This window comes from Lepisosteus platostomus, chromosome 5 (genome assembly GCF_059453375.1).
Source record: "Lepisosteus platostomus isolate fLepPlt1 chromosome 5, fLepPlt1.hap1, whole genome shotgun sequence".
NCBI classification, from domain to species: domain Eukaryota; kingdom Metazoa; phylum Chordata; class Actinopteri; order Semionotiformes; family Lepisosteidae; genus Lepisosteus; species Lepisosteus platostomus.
In genome coordinates this window covers 46713287-46729672 of record NC_142615.1, presented here as the reverse complement: position 1 = coordinate 46729672, position 16386 = coordinate 46713287, and the positions used below count along the sequence as shown (strand labels likewise).

The 16386-nt window shown below is 40.9% G+C and overlaps 1 protein-coding gene across 1 annotated transcript; it reads right to left on the bottom strand.

The window, feature by feature from the left end:
* Nucleotides 1–1000: 1000 nt before the first annotated feature.
* LOC148667510 (uncharacterized) lies at nt 1001–15195 on the bottom strand. Its single transcript, XM_088632416.1, has 2 exons — nt 14505–15195; nt 1001–4087 (listed from the first exon to the last, which is right to left on the bottom strand). Exons 1-2 carry the CDS (start codon nt 15082–15084, stop codon nt 2262–2264), a joined length of 2406 nt encoding a protein of 801 aa, XP_088488542.1. The 5' UTR covers nt 15085–15195; the 3' UTR covers nt 1001–2261.
* Nucleotides 15196–16386: the final 1191 nt, after the last annotated feature.

Here is a 16386-nt window from a genome sequence, read left to right as displayed (position 1 = left end):
GACGAAATCCAAAGGCTGGGTCGATAAGGGAGGCAAAGGGTCCGGTAACGAGAGATATCCAAAAACAATCCAAAAGACAAAATCCAGAAGGCGAGGTCAAAAGATGGAGGCAGAAGATTCGTAACAGATCAGTCGAAAGGCTTGGAAACACGCACTGGAGAATACTACAAGAGGCTTCTCAATAGTGAGCGTGGGAATGTGTGTGTGAGGGGAGTTTAAATACTGAAAGGAAAGGGGTGTGATTGGATAATTGGTTAGGGAGTGAGAATTTGAGGAATCTGGTGCATGTGAGAATGTGACGGGTTCAATCAGGGATGAGATTATGAAACAGTGGTTCTGGGAATGCAACGGTGTGACAGGGATAGAACGGCGTTTCCGGGGTAGAGTGTGGGGCCACAGAAATTAAAGTAATATATTATTCTGCTTACTTCTCATGCAGTCTTCTCAAGTCTTTGGAAGGACTGTGAATTGGCTTTCCCGCAGATGAAATGAAAAACTCCTCTGTCTCCCTTCACAGCTGCTGACCTGGGCATTACAGCTTAGTTTAAGATTAAACATCTGATAAAACACAAATAAAATGCAAGAAAGGTACATTCCAGATTTTCTCAAAATACTGTACAACATGGAAGCTATGGAGGTGGAGGACATGGATTTTAATTGGCTTCTGTGAAAATTGGCCGTGGTGTGAGTGAGTCCTGTGATGGACTGGTGTCACATTATCTGTGATAGTGCTTTGCACCCACTGCTTGCCAGGATTGTTCCAGTTCCACCACAACCCTGAATCGAGTTGATGGGTATATTAATGTATATTAATCATCTTACATGTTCCTGTTCTTCACTCTATAGGCATCCTCTCACGAGGCACCAGTAAATGTAGGGGTTTTGTGCTTAACTGGGACAATTATTAATTGTAGCAGCAAGTCACAAAAATTATTCTTCTGATAGCTATTAGAATCAACCTTGCAGGATAACTCAAACAATGCACACACGCGGAAACTAATACACGACAATACATTTATTAATACATAAAATGTACATAAACATAACAGATCTTATAGAGAGGGTTAGCAGTATACAAAAGGTATATATTCAATCACGAAGAGTTACAAACCAAGAGGTACATACATTCCGTATATCATTCATTTAGACCGTTTTGTAAATGAACTTTGTTACAACTTGTACATTAGATACTCAAAAGCCAGTACATGACTCATAGGAATTAAACTGATATCAACTCAGGTTGAGGTAACAATTGAATTCTCGAGTTGTAATGCAGAATGTTGAATACTCATCCGCTCTATGGGGATTCAGATCTCCCGCGGACACAAAGAAGCAGTGGCAGGCTGTTGCTGTGTCCAATCGGCACTCTCTGGCCCGGTGCAAGGCAGTGCTGGTTCGACGTGAGAGAAGGAGAAGGAGGGAGAGATTTCTGCAGCGGTGCGCTGCTGATGCTCTCTGAAGACAGGCTAGTTAGTGTTGGCTGAAACTAGCAGAGTTTGCACACAGAAAAGTCACAATCTTTAGACAGGAAGAAGACCGGTTCGTTCCCGATGTAGCGCGAGTCCTGAATACTGATATTCAGCTGTCCACAGTTCCAACCATAGTTTACTCGTTGATCAGGTGAGCGTTCGCGGTGGGTTTACGAGGCTTGCTGCTGGGCTAACCTCGGGTGGATCCTTTGGTTACACGCTGGCAACCTCTGTTCTCGAGTCTTAGAACAAAGGAAAGTTCTGGCACTGGGACACACTGGCCGTTACATGACTGTCTAAGCTGAGTCTGAGGATGTCCAGGAGGAGCTGGAGTTTTACTTGGAGGAACTACAGTCGCTCTTTGGTTGAAAATTCCATGGGCATTCGAGAATCATTTTGTGACTTACTGCTACAATTAACAATTGTCCCAGTAAATGCACAAACCCCTACAGTTACTGGTGCCTCGTGAGAGGATTCCTACATTTACTGGTGCCCCGTGTGAGGATGAGTAACCATGAACTCTGACCTTGGGGTTGTAAACCACTTGGGATGAGACTCTCCCTTGGAATCTCCCAGACAGTGAGGCACCAGCGATGACCATTAATTAGGGTGGCTGATGTGTCTCAGCTTTGGGAGTTGTTCCTTATCAGAACACTCTATCAGCTAGAAAAACACCTTAAATGTGAACCAAATGGAATGGCCTCTCTGTATCAAGCACCACTTGAGATGAGGGAGAGAGAGACTGGCAAGGGAGCAGCAAACTTAATTCCTGTATTTTAATAAACCTTGCCGCTACAATGGTCTCTCTCCTGTGTGAATGCGCTGGTGTGATTGTAAGTGGCTTTTCACACTAAAACTCTTCCCACACTGACTGCAGCTGAACGGTCTCTCTCCTGTGTGAATGCGCTGGTGGGTTTTTAAGTGACCTGACTGACTAAAACTCTTCCCACACTGACTGCAGCTGAAAGGTCTCTCTCCTGTGTGAATGTGCTGGTGGGTTTTTAAGTGACTTGACTTACTAAAACTCTTCCCACACTGACTGCAGCTGAAAGGTCTCTCTCCTGTGTGAATGCGCTGGTGTAATTGTAAGTGGCTTTTCACACTAAAACTCTTCCCACACTGACTGCAGCTGAACGGTCTCTCTCCTGTGTGAATGCGCTGGTGTGATTGTAAGTGGCTTTTCTTACTAAAACTCTTCCCACACTGACTGCAGCTGAATGGTCTCTCTCCTGTGTGAATGCGCTGGTGGGCTATTAAGTTACTTGACCGACTAAAACTCTTCCCACACTGACTGCAGCTGAATGGTCTCTCTCCTGTGTGAATGTGCTGGTGGGTTTTTAAGTGACTTGACTGACTAAAGCTCGTCCCACACTGACTGCAGCTGAAAGGTCTCTCTCCTGTGTGAATGCGCTGGTGGTTTTTTAAGTCACCTGACCGACTAAAACTCTTCCCACACTGACTGCAGCTGAATGGTCTCTCTCCTGTGTGAATGTGCAGGTGGGTTTTTAAGTGACTTGACTTACTAAAACTCTTCCCACACTGACTGCAGCTCAAAGGTCTCTCTCCTGTGTGAATGCGCTGATGCCTTTTTAAGTGACTTGACTGACTAAAACTCTTCCCACACTGACTGCAGCTGAAAGGTCTCTCTCCTGTGTGAAGGTGCTGGTAGGGTTTTGAAATGCTAGACTGACAGAAACACTGCTCCTCCCTGTGCCATAATATCAGTTTGTCCACTCCATCTGAGCAAGCCCTTGAGTGATTCTTCCTCATCCTCTGATCGTGCTGGGGTCTCTTATTCTGCAAATGCTCCATGGAATGGTCTTGCTCCGTGTGCTGAAACAGAGCCGTATTTTCTCCATCGTGTCCTTTAGTGTGCTGCTCAGCAGTGTGAATCATCTGAGACTCCATCTCAAGCTCTCTGAGACTTAAACCATCCAGTTCATTCAGTTGTTCCTCTCTTTGCCCAAGAACAGACATACTCTCCAGTTCATTAAAACTTTCAATAATTTTCTCAGTAACCAGATTATTAAACCTGTGTGTTAAGTCATCAGATGCTAAGGGATTACATGATTGTTTGAGACTGTGCAATGACAGTCTCTCCACTTGAACAGAACAAGGCCTAATTATCAAGCCCTGTAGGAGCTGCTGTTGCTCCTCCCTGTACTGACTCTCCTCTTGGTGCTGTATCTCAACACTGTTCTCTTCACCAGGTACATCAGTCTGCTGCTCTGCACAGTCAATCAACTGGGGCTCCGTGTCCTGCTCTGTAAGACTAAAGACATCCAGTTCTTCACTGTGCTCTTGTACAGAGACACAGCCCAGTTCATTACAACCTTGTGTAATATTGTTCGAGTCCAGATTATTCATCTTCTCTGTAAAATCATCACATACTAAGAGCCCAGGTGTCTCACTCTCAGGGTCTGTCTTCATCGTGGGCACAGAGTCCAGATCCTTGACACTCTGTCTGCTCTCTGTGTGCTGCTCCCTGAGTTTCTCTTTTTCTTGTGCGGCAGTGAGCACTGTCTCCTGCATCAGACTGGAGCCCCACTCCTCCTCACTGTGCTGCTGTTCAAGAGGAGCCCTTTCCCCAGCTTCAGAGAGAGTACTGGCCTCTGAACCTGTAAACACAGGACAAGAAAACAAGACCTTTATAATAATAATAAAAAAACTATTTTATATAGCAACTTTAAAGGTGGCTTCTCAAAGCGTTTAATAGAATGACAACAACAAAAAATACACAATATAAGCACGATGAGAATACACAATTAGAGGAGACAGTAGATGGTGGTACTAAGTACAGTAGGAGCAGAGGGGTAAAGACCAGTTAAATAAAGGCTCTTCTGAAGAAGAAGGTTTTGAGTCTGGATTTGAAGGAGTTTAGAGAAGGTGACTCGCCGATATCCTTAGGGAGAGAGTTCCACAGCTTGGGGGGATAACAGGTGAAGGCCATGTCACCCATACAATGTAGACGGGCTTGGGGGACAGTAAGGAGAGCAGAATTAGAAGAGCGAAGGTTGTGAGGTGGGGAGTAGGGTGATAACTCAGACAGGTACCGAGCCATGGAGAGCCTTATAGGTGAGCAGGAGGATTGTTAAGTCAATATGAAACTTGACAGGAAGCCAGTGCAAGGACTCCAGGATAAGAGTAATGTGAACACTTGCACTAGACCTGGTTAGGATTCTGGCTGCCGAATTGTGGACATACTGGAGTTTCTTCAATGGTGATTTAGAAACCCCAGAGAGTAGAGGGTTACAATAGTCAATTCAAGATTAGACAACACTTTTCAGCCACAGTTAGTGATAACATAGGGCGTAGTCGAGGAATATTTCTGAAGTGAATGAAAATGTTTTGACAACATTCTACACATGTGGGTCGAACGTCAAATATCATCCCCAAGTTTTTCAGTTTAGACTGAAGCTCAAGTACAAGACCATCTACAGATAGGGTTTCTTACGGGTTTTATAAAGTTGATGGGTGGTGCCAATAAGCATGGTTTCAGTCTTGTCACAGTTAACATGAAGGACATTTTGAGTAATCCAAGTTCTTATGTCAGAGATGCAATTAGAATAGAGACACCCACATCAGCATAAGGTTTGGTATGTATGTTTATATGAGTATCATTAGCATAGTAATGATAGCTGAGGCCATGTGATCTAACAAAATGCTTCAAGCTAAAGCTGTAAGCTTTAAGCTACACAAACACACGTCTAGTATACTCGCAATCAATTTGGGTTGTTTAAGCATAGAGGAATAAGAGGGTTTAAGGGGGTTTCTAATATTATGTGATTTTAGATATACAAGCTTTGTCAGAAACCTAACTACCATGTAAAAAGTAAGACTACAGAAATAATAATAATATACATTTACATTAACACTGCACTGGGAAAGAGAGGGGTTCATGCAGACACATTGACTGGACACTCCAGTACATTAACACTGCACTGAGAGAGAGAGGTAAATACAGACACACTGACTGGACACTCCAGTACATTAACACTGCACTGAACGAGAGAGAGGGGTTAATACAGACACACAGACTGGACACTGCAGTACATGAACACTGCACTGAAAGAGAGAGAGGGGTTAATACAGACACACCGACTGGACACTCCAGTACATTAAAACTGCACTGAGAGAGGGCGGTTAATACAGACACACCGACTGGACACTCCAGTACATTAACACTGCACTGAGAGAGAGAGGTTCATACAGACACACCGACTGGACACTGCAGTACATTAACACTGCACTGAGAGAGAGGGGTTAATACAGACACACTGACTGGACACTCCAGTACATGAACACTGCACTGAGAGAGAGAGGGGTTCATACAGACACACTGACTGGACACTCCAGTACATGAACACTGCACTGAGAGAGAGGGGGTTCATACAGACACACTGACCAAACGCTACAGTACATTATCACTGCACTGAGAGAGTGGGGTTAATTGGCTCCGTGAAGTTGACCCCTCTACAAACAGCACAAATGATTAAACTCACCTCATTCGTTAGTGTTACGTTTGTGGCGTTAAAAGTAGCATTTGTGCTGCTTTCAATTCCGAGATATAGAGCCTTGTTTTTTCGGGGTCATGACATCTCTCAGCCCCCCTACAAGATCGTAGCGGAACCAGACTGGTCTCATTCGTTAGTGCTGCTTTTGTGCCGGTTTGTGCCATTGAAAGTAACTTCCCAGCTACTTTCGTTCCTTAGATATAACATCTTCTTTTTCAGGTGGTGACGTCACTCAGCCCCCCTACAACGTTGTAGGGGAACCAGACCGGTCTCAATCGTTAGTGCTGTGTTTGTGCCGTTGAAAGTAGCGTTTGTGCTGCTTTCATTCCCGAGATATAGCGCCTTGTTTTTCTGATGATCACGTGACCATGCACGGTGACTTGGACCTCAAGTAACCCCGTCTGCCAAGTTCAAGCACTCTGTTACCAGCGCGAGAGTAACAATTCTGCAACTTTGTTCCTCTGTTTGCCCAGGTACGGGGGGCGGTGGAGGATTTTACATTTAATATCATTATCTTCTATGCGTTTGTGTGAACAAGAAAATATAATTTGTCTCCAATATCATACCCCAATTAGAAGAGTTGCGGGTGTAGACTTAAAAAGCGAACATTAGCAAAATTGTATATTCTTACAAAGAGGCTTTAACAAACAAGTCTTAATACCTCATAGCGGTGACCTTTTTTAAAAATCTGAAGAAGTAATCAGTTTCGCATTGTCTCCTTCTTAGATAAACAGGCATCAAGGGACGTGTGAAAATTCAACCTGTCTGTAGAGCCACGTATTTAAAAAGACTTGAATTTGCAACTTTCTGAACCATTGTTGCTCTTTTTTATGCAAAGCCAAAGTGAAAAGGAACCAGGACTTCAGGACTTTTTTTTTAAAGGGGCACTATGTACAAAGTTTACACAGTTCATAACACAACCGAGAAACAAGAGTCTATCATCTCACACATGAACACCGTGGCAATATTGGAAAATAGTTTTATTTTCACAGAACAGAAGTAAACATATCTAGGTTCTCTGAAAAACTGGCATTATCCATGTGTTTGTATTTACAGGGGTCTTATGCGCAAACATGAAACGATTAGCTCACAGTTCTTTTATCTGTGTTTCTGGTCAGTCCTTGGTGTAGAATACAGCATGAGGGCACACCTTGACCTCTGAATACACAGATATGACTACAAGGACGTTTACAGGTACCAACACACTCAGTACTTAAATTACTGGATGTGATGAAAACAGTGAATGCAATTTGTTTTCCGACTCTGTCTGGTCGGGTGGGGGTGGATGTTTTACATTTTAATATAGCGCCTTCTTTTTCTGGCCGTGACGTCACTCTGTGCCGTCGGCACCATACAAAACCGCAAGTTCATGACCACCAGATCTTTCAATTGTGATCTCTTGATCAGCTGACCCCAGCCTTTGCAGTTGATGTTTGATTTATTATCTGCATCTCTGGCGAAGACCTTTTCTTCCAAATCGTAAGTTACTTTACAAACTAGAAATGCTATACTGTAATTATGATGCTACGTTGACATTCATGAATTTATTTTAAAGTAAAGATATTTGAGAAACTTGTTTTATATCGTGGGGAATACTACAAAAATTAGTAAGCTGCATTTGCCGTTATCATGATATTTCTACACATGCAAGTGAAACTTGAAAGGATTTGTCACACTTCTGAATTTAAATTATAATGTTTTGTTTCTGTAAGTGTTACAAGGAGAACTGAACCCCAAAAAATCTCTGACATGTTAGAAATTGCTGATGTGAAAGCAGAAATTATTAAGTGGTGAATGCAATGCTTTAAAAACATATCATAAATGAAAGAAGTGGTGATGGGCCTTGGTATTGCAGTTAACGTGAGTAGGCAGGTCTACAAAATATTAATTTATCAATTTCTATCTACATATACAGAGACTTTTTGATGTGCACTTAAACTGTAATCCATAACAATGTAAAAAACTTAGTTATTTTCATTTACGTGGTGGAGGGAAGTCCCCATTACCTGTAGAGCGCTTTCACTGGGGTTTCCAGAGAAGCACTATGTAACTGAAAGGATATTATTATAAATCACATAAAAATTGGGAAGAAGCACAGTTTAAGCCAGGTTTGGTGAAATTCATTTTTTGTTACATTTTTGAGTGTTAATCGGACTTCTCTATACTTTGCATTAAACATTTCCTATAATACCCGGGCCATGGGTCTAGCTAGGGATTCGGCCATCACATGAACACTAAGATTAAAGGGTGACATCATGGAGCTAACAAAAGAGAAGTGTAAAGCTCGCCACGATTTGTTGTTTGAGACTTCAGTTCCAAGCAATATACAGTGTTTTGCATTCATCCTTATTTCTTTCTGGGGATTTAAACTACTCATCAATTGCTTGATTTTTTTTAAACCTTGAGCGGTCAGATTCCACGTACTGCACTACATATTTGTGATTTTTGATTGTTAATTCTTAATTGTGTATGAAAAGTAGATATCAGACCTACTGCATGCAGTAGCTTATTAAGGACCTGTTGACTTTCTATTGTTCCATTACCTGTAGAGGAGGAGAGGGGTTTATAATGTACATTGAAGTACCTGCCTCTTTGAAGTTCTGAGCATCTTTGGGAATGTTTGCACGGTTTACGTTGTTTGTATCATGTCCCAGAAGCAGCAGGCACGAAACTGGTGATTCCACTATTGTAGTAAATGTAGTAGAGTTAACCATTTGACAATAGATTAAGGTCTGCCTTCACAGAGCATAGAACAGGATAAAATTAGTTTTGTGAGCTTTATTAAGTTATACCCTCACATAACAGAGTATATTAAGGAAGTACAGAGTTGGTATAAAATTGCATCATTTGGTGTGTTACACTGTTACCACACTTAAGAGACCAAGGAAATGTACTGGATTAAAGCTCTGCATTGTTCATTGTTATTCTGACATTGTTAAACATTTTACACATTGTTTGGTTACGAAAGTCGATGTGAGGACAGGATTTGTTTTTTTGTATTTTAAACAATGTATGTTGTTGCACCAAAGTACTCATTCTACATATTTGCCCTTCATTCCAGGATTCATCACCTACGGGCACTGTTAGGAGGGTAGGAACTTAACAGTACTAACATTCAGGCTGTGCTGCCAGACATAACCTGACAAAAGAATATACCCAAGTGCTGCAGGACTGCAAAGGTAACAAAGAATAAATGTATACATGCATAACAGATAAAATCACACTTAAAACCTCACACACAAAAAAATAGCAGAAGGATACGATGCTTTTCCTTCTGATGAAGTTCTAGAAAAAATAGGTGTAGCTGGGGACCAAGAGCCAAGTTGTACCCTTGATGCATGCCCGACAGCATTGGAAGACTGGGTAACAGAAATCTGTGAAGAATGCAGGTTGCTTGCTGTGGACAGTGGTGATAGACATAACCTGCATTTCCTACCGGAGATTGTTCCTCATCTCACGAGGCTTGCTTGCTATCTCCCACTCTGGATAGGCTTAATGGTTCCACTTTTCAAAAGTGTGAACATTACTGCAAGTTCAGCCAATGAGGAGGCGGATTTCAAAAACCTAATACAATCAGTGCTGAAGCATGACAATGCCAATGCGAGATGACAGGTTCCTTATGAAGCACCTAGCACACATAGGAGGTATGAGAATATCAATGGGTGTTCATAGTGTTTCCCAGCAGTGTGAGAGGGCCGTTGTCAGTGCTACAACCTGTGAGGCAGAGACATCCAGCACAACTTAAAAAACGGAAACCATCTTTTTATCTTGTGCCTTGTTCTGAGTGGTTACAACATAGATTGTTCGGTTCCTGTGAAAAAGGCTGTAGTGGCTCTGATGAGGAACTGAAGCAGCAGAGACCTGCCCCCAGTAAAGGTGAGTGGAGACACTGTGAGTGTACTGAACACTAGTGCCTTTGATGCCAGTGCCTATGCAGGGCCTATTGCGATAGCAGGTCTTATAGCAGCTATGTTAATCAGGCTGTAGATAGCATCTACAACTGGTGAAACATTTGGCACAGAAAGGTGTGCACAAAGATGTTTATGTTCTAAGAGCTAAAATTTTGAGGGACATCTTTGGTGCAATTAAAACAGAGTCAGAGCTACAATAAGTGAGAGCTGAATGTAATATTTCAGAAATCATAGCAAAAGTGTTGTTAACACTTGTTCAAATTACAGATGTGCAGAACACTCTGATAGAAATGCAAGTTTGTGACCCAGCTTTATCAGAACACATCTTGTGTAATGGTACTGTAGAGCACAGCTTGTCAACTGGGCAACATCTTGTCATTGACTGTGACATGGGAGATTGGCTGAGTCGTGAAGAAAACACTGTCCAGTCTCAAAATATCTTTGAGAGTCAACTTTCAGATTTTCCACATAACCTGGAATTAAATGGGACCTTCAAATTAAGAGGTGTCACTGCATTCTGCCCACCTGTCCTGGGTCATTACATTGCATACTGCAAAAGACACGACTTCACCTGGGAGAAATCTGGCGATCTAACAAAGGCAGTCATATCTGTGTATTCAGAGCTCAAGGTGTGCCCTCATGCTGTATTCTACACCAAGGACTGACCAGAAACACAGATAAAAGAACTGTGAGCTAATCGTTTCATGTTTGTGCATAAGACCCCTGTTAATACAAACACGTGGATAATGCCAGTTTTTCCAAAGAACCTAGATATATGTTCACTTCTGTTCTGTGAAAATAAAAACAATTTCCAATATTGCCACGGTGTTCATGTGTGAGATGATAGACTTTTGTTTCTCGGTTGTGTTATGAACTGTGTAAACTTTGTACATAGTGCCCCTTTAAAAAAAAAGTCCTGAAGTCCTGGTTCCTTTTCACTTTGGCTTTGCATAAAAAAGAGCAACAGTGGTTCAGAAAGTTGCAAATTAAAGTCTTTTTAAATACATGGCTCAACAGACAGGTTGAATCTTCACACGTCCCTTGATGCCTGTTTATTTAAGAAGGAGACAATGTAAAACTGATTACTTCTTATGATTTTTTAAAAAGGTCACCGCTACGAGGTATTAAGACTTGTTTGTTAAAGCCTCTTTGTAAGAATATACAATTTTGCTAATGTTCACTTTTTAAGGCTACACTTGAAACTCTTCTGATTCGGGTACTGGAGACAAATTTAATTTTCCTGTTCACGCAAACGCATAGAAGATAATGATATGAAATGCAAAATCCACCGCCGCCCCCTACCTGGGCAAACAGAGGAACAGAGTTGCAGAATTGTTACTCTCGCGCTGGTAACAGAGCGCTTGAACTCGGTTGACGGGGTTACTCGAGGTCAAAGTCACTGTGCATGGTCACGTGATCAATGGAAAAACAAGGTGCTATATCTCGGGAACGAAAGCAGCACAAACGCTACTTTCAACGGCACAAACCGGCACAATCCCAGCACTAACAAATGAGGTGAGTTTCATTGTTTGTGCTGTCTGTAGGGGGGGCAAATTCACAGAGCTTACTATTTGAATGAAGAATCTCTATCTGCTTGTTTGTTTAAGTGTTTAGAGAAAATTCCCACGACACTACTCAAAACTTTGCCCCTCTACTGAGCATATACTTTATTTTCCCAATATAGGAAACAGAGCAAATAAAATAATTACCATTTAATAACATGCAATACCAGATGCAATCTCTTACCATCTTAAGAGCAAGAGTTCACATGATAGTAAATCAAAACCTGATAGTTTCCACAAAAAAAGGGTCTCTTGCGAGATAAATATTCAAGAAGCTGCTACAAATTATCATCTGGTACCTATTTATATCTATGTATCTATGTATATCACCATTCTCTCTTGTGTGTTAGACTTTCAGCAAGGAAAAGTATTTTTTGTATGATCCAGAACCTTGAATTGCAACAGAAAATAGTTTTATATATATACTATGTAGCAAGATCTCTCAGTAACAAAAACAAAACCACAATAATTATTATAAGAAGGAGACATATTCTCCTGGTTCTGTGGCTGAACTATATATACATACAACAAAGAATATGCAAAATCTTTGTTTTAATCTGAAATTTTTTATACAAATGTATAATGTATAATGTATATAACTTTTTCACACAGGGCCATGTAGGTTTGGATTTTTTTTCCCTTAATAATAAAAACCTTCATTTAAAAACTGCATTTTGTGTTTACTTGTGTTATCTTTGTCTAATATTTCAATTTGTTTGATGATCTGAAACATTTCAGTGTGACAAACATGCAAAAAAATAAGAAATCAGGAAGGGGGCAAACACTTTTTCACACCACTGTACATATCACAACCTGTTAAATATTCACTTTAAATTCATGAGCTCTGAAGCCCTATCTGGTAGTGAGGATGAATCAGATGTTAAATTGAGGAACAGTAGCTTGAGCCCCACCCCCCAGACAGACTGAGAAAGGGTTCACTGTCACACAGATGAGCACATTTGACAAAGCGAGGCTCCGAACCGCAGAAGCCACAAATCCTGCTCTTGTGTCAATGTTAGAGGGTTTAAAAGACATTCAACACACATTTTTTTATTGATCCATGGCATAACTTGTCCTCCCTATTCACTAACATTATAAGACCATGTCCCAGTTTTCAAACTGTACCGTAAGCCCATCCTCCAGGTCCACACCTCCATGACACAGCATAAGAAGTGTGGACTTCAAGTACATGAGGATTTGAGAGGCACCGTTACAAAAAGGGGGGCATGGGACACCCCCCCGAAGTGACGTCACCGGTTTGTTACGCGGGTCAAAACGCTTCCTGTGGTTGCTGCTGCTTTTGCAGTGATTGAGTGCATGTGGACAGAATTTCCTAAATATGTTTTTTATCCTTTCTCCATTCGCAGGCTGATGAACTTGAATCTCACCGCGTCTATCCCTGAACCAAAAGGGAGTGACGGGTTGTGTTCATTCGTGTTGAGCAGACTCGACTCCAAACGGGCAAAGTAAAGAAGGGAAAACTTGGTGATACCGCCCTGTTTATCTGCGGCTTTGTGTTACTAAAGACATTTCAACTCGACTATCCCAGTACACAAATGACAGTAGGAGGAAATACATTCATTCGCTTTCTTTCAATGCAAACTAGGCTGAACCTCAAAGCTTTGTACTATTAAATACGTCTACTATTAAATATTCCATCTACAAAATATACTGCAGGTTAACCAATATTATATTCACCAAAATGGGGTAGCGAAATCAAATCTGTACGTCAAAACATTGTACCTAGAACACAAACAGGATGAATCTGAAAGTATTACATAATCTACAGATATAAATAATACATACAGCATGAATACTTAAAGTAGTTCAAGTAGGGAGCTGCATCAGTATGCGTAGGCTGCAAAGGAACAAGTAGAGGTTTATTCCTGTGCTGAAAAGAGAAAAAAAGAAACATTTCGGCTGTGGAGCCTTCTTTGGGCGTCAAAGCCTTCTTCAACAGCTGAAATGTTGTTTCTTCTCTTTCCGGCAGGGAATAAACCTTTACTTGCTCCTGAACCGAAGGTAGTCCAATTTATGTAATTTTGTTTTACATAAAATATGCACGTATTAAAACCATAAAAAATAATATTTTAGTTTCCAATTGTGGGGGAAAAGCAAGCGCTGTCTTGACATTAGTGGTTCTATAATAATGAAGCCTGCTTTACTACACCAGCTACATTAGTTCATCATTGGGTATTCCTCAGACTATATTCAGAACATGGCAAAACAGAGCACAAAGCAATAACTCATCGCAGCAATTAACAGGGTCTAGGAGGGGAAGCTGATCGAACAAAGTTATAATCATTTTCTTAAGACTCTTTTGTGCTCAGCAGAAGATTGAAAAGGGCAGCAGAGGACAGTCGGGGATGTAATTTCACGAAAACATTTGTTCTGTCTAAACTGCCAGTATTTAACACACTGACTGGACACTCCAGTACATTAACACTGCACTGAGAGAGAGGGGGGTTAATACAGACACACTGACCGGACACTCCAGTACATGAACACTGCACTGAAAGAGAGAGAGGGGTTCATACAGACACACTGACTGGACACTCCAGTACATGAACACTGCACTGAGAGAGAGAGAGAGAGAGGGGTTCATACAGACACACTGACTGGACACTCCAGTACATGAACACTGCACTGAGAGAGAGAGGGGTTCATACAGACACACTGGCTGACTGGACACTGCTTTAATGTACAATAAGGTACATTAACACTGCACAGAAGAGATAGTTACCGCCACGTCGATAAATAATCTGCCCACAAACATATTTCCAAGACTCCAAAGTCTCCTAAATTGGCTTTCACATGGAGAAAGTGTATCAATTGACGACATATTTCTGTCCACATTTAAAGAACAGCAATAACCTTAATGAGAATATAACCAGACCACAACTAGTTTAGTTCACAGAAAAGAATCCCTCGGCAACATCACAAACCTTTCCTACTTCGCTCTGCATCTCTCCACTACAGTTTCAACAGTGAGGAAGTTAAAAACACCGTTTTTAAACACAAACGTTACTACATAAAAGTCTTACTTACCCGACGGCTCCGTTTCTTCATTTGTTTCTGCAGTGATTTCACAGGGAGGCATGAGTCCAACATGATCTGTCCCTCCCTGATCTCCTCCTGCTCCCGACTCCTTCTCCCACAGCTGCAATCGCACTTTAAAGGTCTCGTTTTCCTTCATTCGCGTTATTTCTGTCCCGAAACTGTCCTCCACACACTGTGTGATATTAATCACGGCCCGACTCACCAGGATCTGGGAGACGCTGCGGAGTTTGTCTCGAAACGAGTCCTGGGAGTCAGACATCCTGTTTCGGAAGACTTCTGAAACTTCAGACACGAACGATTTGAGCAAAACCTCCATGAAACAGTGAAGATCGTTTTCCTGCTTCATTTGCGCGATTTCGGCCCCGAAAACATTGTCGACAGACATGATTTTAATCAAGACCCGTCTCGCCAGAACCTGGGAGATCCGGCGGAGTTTTTCTTCAATCGACTTCTCGGAATCATCTGTCAGGTTTCGGAAAACTTCCGAAACTTCGTGCACGATCGATTTAAGCACAATCTCCATGAAAGAGTGCGCCTCAGTTTCCAGATTAAGCAACAGATTCTCCATTTTTTTCAGAGTCGATCTGAAAAACACAAACAATTCCTGCAGCTGCAGTGGCTGTAAACACGTGGGTTTGAACACAGAAAGCGAAACGTGGTCAAACAGAGGACTTCCGGGTTATCAGATGAACTTCCTTAGTGACCGTTGCTATAAACCACAAAAATATTCGAATAATAAAAATCTGAAAAAAAAAAATAGTCCAGAATAGATGTTTGCGTTATATTATAGTGTAACGTATACGGTCGACATTTTTTTATTTTTATTAAATGTGTAAATAATTTACAAATACAACTAGAGGAGCAGAAACAGATACAAGAGAAAAAAAAACACGAACAGAAAAAAAAATTAACTGGCAGAGGTAACGGAGTAAATTATATTTTTTACATATATCAAATGTTTTCCTTGCTTAAGCATTTTTTTTTCATTTTTATAGAATTTAAATAATATTTCAACTCCATCTGAAAAGTACTAAAAAGGGGAGTATTATTGGACCATTTTGATTTATGAATGTGAAATTTACTCAGAATGACTAATAAATTTGCTATAAATAAATTCTTTTTAAAAAAAGTTCTCTTACACAGTACAATATCAAAGTCCTTAAACCTAAAAAAAACACCTTTAAATGCCTACAAACAAAACTCTGCAAGTCCGTCCAAAACAACTTCACAAACACACACCTTACAAGTAAATTTAGACAGTACTTATTTAACTGGATAAAACCTATGAACAATTTTAAATTATATCTTTTTAGCTTTATTTGTAATTCAATATCCATCAGGAGTTATCCAAACTAACTTCCAATTTATATTTTCAAATGGTGCACTCCGAAAAGATCAACTTGACACGCACACCTTTCCTGTATAAAATAAAAATAATCTCTCATTTTTTTACAAAACAAATTGCTTTTCTTTTTACAACATTTCGAATACCGTTAATTTAATAGAAACATCTACCTTAATTTCTTATTTATTCCGCACATCTGCAGTCACTGTTTACATGTCTGCATTGTTTACTTGTACGTTGTCTACTGTTTGTACAGTATATTGTCTTGATGCACTGTCTGTACTTTGTGTAAAGTATCTATATCTATGCTCTCGCAGTCTCCTTCCTCACCGCTCCTGCTCGCTCGACACTCTCTATGCCTGGGTTCGTTGAATCTCTGTCCAAGTCTTTTGGATCTTAATGACTATATGAACAAAAAATAATTTCAGGTTTACAAATTTGACACCCACTCAATTCAGAGTGCACATGTTTCTTGTTACAGAGGGGAAAAAATGCACATGAAATTTCTCATGCTCACCTATAAGG